Source organism: Danio aesculapii, chromosome 6 (genome assembly GCF_903798145.1).
Source record: "Danio aesculapii chromosome 6, fDanAes4.1, whole genome shotgun sequence".
Lineage (NCBI taxonomy): Eukaryota > Metazoa > Chordata > Actinopteri > Cypriniformes > Danionidae > Danio > Danio aesculapii.
The window spans coordinates 730,852-738,779 of NC_079440.1; the positions used below are offsets into that span (position 1 = coordinate 730,852).

A 7,928-nucleotide genomic window follows, 5' to 3' on the forward strand; every position below is an offset into this window, starting at 1 on the left:
ATGGATTCTGAAACTGTGTTGTGTCTCTCCGGTGAACGAAGCACAGACAGCATGCGTATCAAGTCGTTTTATCTGCTTGTTTGTTTGTTTTTATTACACACAACACACGCTTTTGTTATACATTTAATTTACTTTTTTTTAAAATCGAAATATTCAAAAACATTTAAGGATTTGAGGTGCTGATGGCCGTCATCACAGTCTTGTGTTGACAAAAGAAAGCAGATTCTGTAGTCTCGCCTCTATCAGCGGCTCTGGCACTGCAGTCTCACGACAGTAGCGCACGCTTTCCGGCAGATCCTGTAGCTGAGAGGTGAGCACGAGTTTATTTACTTATATTCAGAAGCACAAATGAGGATTAATAACGCATAAACAGCGCTGCAGTAATGAAGTTCAGACTCATAACAGATCTGCTGGAGCTCAGTGTTCATGCACACCCGCACAGATGCTCATAATCAGTCACTCACTCACTATGGTGAATGCTCAACGTGTAATATTAATTATTTAATAACTTAACGATGATCAATTGCTCAATAACGTCCAAACCACACGTTTAGCAGTATATGAACACGTCATGCTAAACTATGTGAAGCTCAGTACGACAACTTTACCATGGTATATGTTATTATAGCCTAAAGTGACACCAAGCAGAGTTTAATCATGGTATTTGTAGTACAACTGTGATTATACAAATGTCAACAAACCCGGTCATTACTCTTTAACTATAGTAATAAATCATGGTTTATTTGTGTTATTTAGTGGTGTAATCACACTAACCACAGCATAACCATCGTTACTATAATTTTACTATAGTGAAATCGTTGATGTGTTCGTTATTGTGTGTATGATATTGTGTTTGTGTGTGTTTCTCCTGTGTGTGTGTGCAGCTGATGTTCACTGATGCAGGATCCATCAAGATCTTCTGTCTGGTGAGTCTTCATCACAGCTTCCCATGATAATCTGTGTGTGTGTGTGTTTTATATAAAACATCCGATGTTGGACAGTGAAACTGAAGGCGTGGTGTTAGAGCGCTGTAGTTGTAGTTGCAGTCTGCTGTAGTTTCTCCTCAGTCCAGCATCAGCTGCTGTTGGGAATGACAGACAGGAGTCCAGCACAGCGGCCAGAGGGATTCTGAGCTGTTTTTCTTCAGAATAGTGTTCAGGTCACTACTGATGCTGCTGGAGGAAAACCTTTCCTGATTCGCTCCTCCAAAACACCCCAAAGTGCTCAATAATGTTTAGGTCTGGGTACTGTGCAGGCCATGGGAGATGTTCAACTTCACTGTCATGTTCATCAGACCGCTCTGTCTCCAGTCCTGCTGTGTGTATCGCTGCTTTATCATCCTGATGCACACCACCGCCTTCAGAATACAGTGATTGACCCATTGGGTCACATTGTCCTCCAGAATGGTTAGGTAGTCCTTGGCAGTGACCCAGCACCTATCTAGCACCAGTATTGTGCTTTATAGAATGTAATGATTCTGAGCCCAAACCATCACTGTTCCCCCCATGCTTCCCTCTGGGCATCAGCAGTCTGGGTGGGACGCTTCTGTGGGGCTTCTCCACACCGTAACTCTCCTGGATGTGGGAAACACAGTGAAGGTGGACTCATCAGAGAACAGTACATGTTCCACACCGTCCACAGCTCCAGATCTCCACTGCTGCTCCACTGAAACCGGCGTTTGGCATCGGCAGGAGTGAGCAGAGGTTTGGGTCATGTATATTGACCCAGTGGATCTCCAGACCAACAGTTCTGCAGGACACAGGAGAGTCGAGGTTAATGTATTCAGAAGGTGTTGTCTGCTCTTCTGATGGTGTCAGTGTGTGTGTGTGTGTGTGTGTGTGTGTGTGTGTGTGTGTGTGTGTGTGTGTGTTCAGACGGTGTTGTCTGCTCTTCTGATGGTGTCTGTGTGTGTGTGTGTGTGTTCAGACGGTGTTGTCTGCTCTTCTTATGGTGTGTGTGTGTGTGTGTGTGTGTGTGTGTGTGTGTTCAGACGGTGTTGTCTGCTCTTCTGATGGTGTCAGTGTTGCGCTGGTCTGGATTGCGGATGTTCTCGATGGCGTCTCAAACATATTCGTCCGGCACTCATTCAGCAGCGTTCGTCACCTGCCCCAACGACACCGTGGCCAAACAGCTCGCCAGGTACAGAAAATGACAAACACACACACACACGCACACACACACACGCACACACACACACACACACACACACACACACACACACACACACACACACACACACACACACACACACACACGCACACACACACACACACACACACACACACACACAAAAGAAGTATAATAGCATCCTGAAGATGATAAAGTAACACGTGTAGAGTGCACGTTCACAGATACAGATTAGTTTTTAGCCTAATATCTTTTGTTTTCAGATGATCGTCGTGGTGAAATATATTCAGAATGATTGATGGGAAATAATAATGATTAATCACAGGATTTTAAAGTGGTCATTATTAACAAATGAGCTCAAGGAGGAAATAAATTAAATGTCTATCTGCAGAAATTGAGCATTGCAGAGTAATACACAGCAGTATTGAGCATCATATGTTCTTAATGCTGTGTAAACGTGACTCCGCTGTGTGTGTTTGGTGCGTCTCCACTCTCATATTCAGTGTGTTTTGAGTTTTTCTTATGATTTATCAATTAAAAATGTTTTTCTCTCCTCAGAGGAATCGTGGAGAAGAAGCTGGCGGCGTGTGTGAACATCATCCCGCAGATCACATCTGTGTGAGTGTGTGTTTGTTTTGTATTTGATTGTGTGTTTATACACTCGCTGGCCACTTTATTAGGTACACACACCTGTCCAACTGCTCGTTAGTGCAAATTTCTAATCAGCCAATCACATGGCAGCAACTCAGTGCATTAAAGCTGCGGTCACACTGGACTTTTCCTCCCATAGACTTTCATTCATACACAAATGAAGGCGGCAGACTGGAAACGCGAGCTCGTGCGTCATGTTTCGCAGGTCGCTGCGGTGCAAAGTTCAAGCTTGGTGATCTCTGACCTGTGTAATCGCATCACATGACTGCGTGAGACCAATCGAGGATTAAAACAGGACCTCTCTGAACAGAAATTTAAAACATGGAGCGATCGCTCGCTTTATTAATGTCTAATCATCTTGTTTAATCCCGTTAATTTACAGCGCCGCACGACAGAATTTCACATGCTCGGACTCTAGTGTGACCACAGCTTTAGACATGTAGACATGGTCAAGACCAAAATCTCTGAGGAATATTTCCAGTAGCTTGTTGAATCTCTGCCACGAAGGATTAAAGCAGTTCTGAAGGCAAAAGGGGGTCCAACCTGGTACTAGTAAACTGTACCTAATAAAGTGGCCAGTGAGTGTATGTTTGTGTGCAAGTCAGAGAGTCTGATGTGTGTATGTATGTGTCATTTTTCTGTCAGTGTGTGATATACAGTAATATGATGCAGGTCTAATGTGTGTGTGTGTGTGTGTGTGTGTGCTGCAGGTACGAGTGGCAGGGGAAGATCGAGGAGGACAATGAAGTTCTGCTGGTGAGCCATACACTTGCACACAAACATACACACACATGATTATTAACATGATCACACACACGTTGACATGTTTATCTCTGTCACTTCGCTTGTTTTAAGCTGTTATTTAATTTTCATACAATGGAAACGTGTAAAAACTCTGAGTTTCTTCCAAAATTTTCCTCTCAGTCCTGGTTTACTGAACTCTTCCTTTTCCAGAGCCCTGCTGATCTGACTCGGGTGTTTAATAATCACACACACAATGAAAACAGTACAGATTATTGCAATATTTTGAAGCACATTTAAACATGGCAAATATCAGCAGTGCATGTACACATTCATTCATTCATTCATCTTCTTTTCAGCTTAGTCCCTTTATTAATATGCGGTCGCCACAGTGTAATGAACCGCCAACTATTCCAGCATATGTTTTACACCGCGGATGCTCTTACAGCTGCAACCCAACACTGGGAAACACCCATGCACACTCATTCACACACACAGACACACACACACACTCATACACTACGGCCAGTTTAGTTGATCAATTCCCCTGTAGCGCATGTGTTTGGACTGTGGGGGAAACCGGAGCACCTGGCGGAAACCCACACCAACACAGGGAGAACATGCAAACTCCACACTGAAACTGCATGTACGCATGTCAATATAATCTGTGTTCTGTAATACGTTTTTCCTCAGATGATCAAGACAAGAAGTTCAAAGATTCCTGATCTCGCCGAATATGTCCGGTAACTCTCTCTCTCTCACACTCACACACACACACACACACACACACACACACACAAACACAGGTCAAGCACAGATACACGTTGTGTCTCCAGTAGTCTAGTACGAGTTGATGTTTCCATGTTTGTCATTTAAAATGCACAAGTTAAGCTGAGATTTTTCATAAGCATTAATAATTCCCTTAAATGCCTGCAGACGTCTTTGATGAATCAGAATGTGTGGGGGAAAAGTGTGTGTATGAATGAGAAGTGAGTGAGTACACACAGACACACACACACATAAACAAATAGACACAGACAGACACACACACAAACAGACAGAAAAACAGAGACACACACATAGATGGACACATGCACAAACACACTCACACAGACTGACCCACACACACAGACTGACACACACACACACACACACTCACACAGACTGACACACACACACGGACTGAAGACAGTGTTTGATGATGTCGATGTTGATGACGCAACCTGTTTGTCCTCCAGTGAAACACACCATCAGTTTGATGATTCTGTTTGTGCTGCTCGCGACACACTCCGTCTGAAACGCAGCAGTGTTGAATAATCTAGTGTTGACTAAACTAGCATCTGCATTAGCACACATTTAAACTCATCCATTCCCTGCTAACCTTCCAGTGCAGGTTCTCAAACACCACCTGATTGGCCACTGTGGTCACATGATCAACAGAAATGACTGATTGGAGTTGATGGAATCGACTCTTAGACTGCATTTATTTTACATTTTAACTAGAGATCTAAATAATAGTCTGATACTCAAATAATAGTTTGAGCTTATTATTGCATGTTTAATTTACTTCCTTCATAAAACCTGAAATTCTACTAGCTTATTCTTCAAGGAATCGCTAATATAATAATACAACCCCGAATCCTTAGCATGAATCCGTAACGTAAATTTGCATTGTCTTGCTGTAATATGCATGAGCATCCCTGGAAAAGAAGGCAGCATATTGTGCTCTGAAATTCTCTCTGTACACAACCCCAGACCATGACAGACCCTGACTTTTGGACTTGTTGCTGGTAACCGTCTGGATGATCCTTTTCATTTTTTGGTCCGGAGCACACGGCGTCCATTTCTTCCAAAAACACCTGAAATACTGATTTATCTGAGCACTGTACATGTTTCCACTCTGTGATGGTCCATCCTAGATGCCTTCAAGACCAGAAGAGTTGATGGTGCTTTTGGACACTGTTAACATAGGGCTTCCTTTTGGCACAATACACTTTGACCATACCTGTCAACATTGGGATGTGAAAATAAGGGATGTGCCCACCCTAATATGGGATACCCCCCCCCCCCTTAAAAAAATCCCCAAATGATTAAATATGCTCATCTTCAGCTGTAACATTGTAAATAAACAGTTAAACGCTCAGTAATATGTTTTATTATTATTATTTACAAAGGAAAAAAATAATTAGTATACATTAGCAGCTAATACATTAGCAAACAGTTCAGCTTATTAAAATTAATAGCTATTATAAATAAATAGAATCAAGATATCAGATCTCATTAACCTTTTCTTGTCTGTATAACTCACACATTCTGATTAAACAGCAGCGGATGCATCTCATTTATTTAGATTTTTAGTTTGATTACATTAAATAACAGAGGTGTCACTTTAAAAATGCACACATCTGATGTTATAATGAACGCTTTCCATTGCTTTCCTAACTTTTTATGCTTATTTAGGACTAAATTAGTTGTGTGTGAAAAAACCCCACCAAGATCGACATCTTTAGACATTATTATTATTAATTATGTGTATATGTCTGTTCAAACACACACCCAAATCACAGACTTTCACTCCGCTTCAGATCACATGTACAGAATCAGTTTGGGAAACAGCGTCTATTCATCACTATGGAGCGCGTCAGCTGACAGTCACGCACCGCTATATGAGGATTTGAGGATGGTATATGAGGGGCGACGGCACCTGTAATGAAAAGGAAAGGGAATCCTGCAGGTTTATATATATTTATTTCAGTGTTTTCATGCCTAAACAAAGCGAAAGCACAGAACAGACTCACATTTAAGAGCGAGGGGCGGCCCCTGGTGGTTCGGCGGTATGGGGTGTGTATAGGGAGGATCAATTAATCAATTAAAACTCTTTAATGTTTATTTGCCACCCTTCAGAGAAAGACGGAAAACACAGGATAAATACAGGAAAATACCTACAGGATTGTTGCGGGATAGAACTGTAAAATACAGGAGAATCACAGGAAAAACGGGAGGGTTGACAGGTATGACTGTAACTAGTGTTTAAATAACCTTAATGATGTCAGTTTGATGGATTGGGTGAAATATGTTTAGCCACGCCCCTACAAGCATTGGTTTGTAGCAAATTAAAGATGAGAGGAGGAGCTGAAAGGAAACCCCACCCCCTGCTTAATATTCCATATCTGTTTGACATGCATCACCATAATGGAATATAAGTAATAAAGTGGGTGCGGCACCGTGGCTCAGTGGTTAGCACTGTGGCCTCACAGCATAAAGGTCACTGGTTTGAGTCCCGGCTGGGTCAGTTGGTGTTTCAGTGTGGAGTTTGCATGTTCTCCCCGTGTTGGCGTGGGTTTCCTCCGAGTGCTCCGGTTTCCCCCACAGTCCAAACCCATGCGCTATAGGGGATTGATGAACTAAATTGGCGTGTAGAGTGTGTGTGAATGAGTGTGTATGGGTGTTTCCCAGTACTGGGTTGCAGTTGGAAGGGCATCCGCTGTGTAAAACATGCTGGAATAGTTGGTGGTTCATTCCGCTGTGGTGACCTCTGATAAATAAAGAGACTAAGCTGAAGGAAAATGAATGAAATGATAAAATGACTGAAAGAAATCTTGACTGTCGATCTACAGAGATGAATAAAACTCTGATGTGAATATTAAGTGACTGTAAATATACTGTTTTCTAATTTAGAGTATTATAACAGAGAAGCAGGGATTTTGACTATGACATTAGTTTTTATTTTTATGAGCATTTTGGAATATTGCACAAAAATGCTTAATGGAAATGCCAAGTTGTGTGACAATTATGAAAATACACTTAAAGAGGCTTCCTCTACTGCAGAACACCACATTCTCTTCTGTTTCTCACTGGATGGGAAAGACGCTGCTTTATCGGGAAATGTATTATTTGCATCTTTGGATGGAAATATAGCTACATCCTATACTTTTTACAACACCAGAATAACGAAGGTGTGTGTGTGTGTTTGTGTGTGTGTGTGTAGCTCGAATCATCCCTATGAAGTGGCCGAGGTCATCAGTTTGCCCATTGATCAGGGAAATCCTCCGTATCTGAAGTGGATTGGAGACGTAGTGCCGGAGTGACTCCAGTCTCCAGTGTTTTTTCCTCGTCTCAATCCCAATGTTTACTTTGCAGCAGAAGAATATCAGGATAAGGTTATGTTCCGGATGAGCAGATTGTTATAATTTACAGTGCATTAAAGCGTCACACTCAGCAGAAGGTGTGTGTTTTTGTCTTATTGTGAAGATTACAGGGTATGGAGTGCAAGAGCTTCAGTTCAGTGGGTGTTTCCACTCAAAGGAAGCCTCTTGTTTTGTTGAGGCCACTAAAAATAACACATACTGGTGTTAAAGACACAGTCCACTGAAAAACTCTCACTCAAGTGTTTATGAGATTCTTCTTTT

General features: G+C 42.1%; 1 protein-coding gene across 1 annotated transcript; it reads left to right on the forward strand.

The window, feature by feature from the left end:
• Window positions 1-259: 259 nt before the first annotated feature.
• On the forward strand, window positions 260-7,737 carry LOC130230319 (protein CutA homolog). Its single transcript, XM_056459285.1, has 7 exons — window positions 260-310; window positions 885-926; window positions 1,991-2,139; window positions 2,686-2,745; window positions 3,489-3,534; window positions 4,213-4,262; window positions 7,508-7,737. The coding sequence occupies exons 2-7, from the start codon at window positions 888-890 to the stop codon at window positions 7,605-7,607; spliced, it is 444 nt and encodes a 147-aa protein (XP_056315260.1). The 5' UTR covers window positions 260-310; window positions 885-887; the 3' UTR covers window positions 7,608-7,737.
• Window positions 7,738-7,928: the final 191 nt, after the last annotated feature.

Bases quoted from the DNA above. Each gene is read 5' to 3' on its own strand.
- LOC130230319 (XM_056459285.1), top strand. From the start codon at position 888: ATGTTCACTGATGCAGGATCCATCAAGATCTTCTGTCTG. The intron at 927-1,990 runs GTGAGTCTTCAT...GTGTGTGTTCAG, and splicing joins CCATCAAGATCTTCTGTCTG to ACGGTGTTGTCTGCTCTTCT. The intron at 2,140-2,685 runs GTACAGAAAATG...TTCTCTCCTCAG, and splicing joins GTGGCCAAACAGCTCGCCAG to AGGAATCGTGGAGAAGAAGC.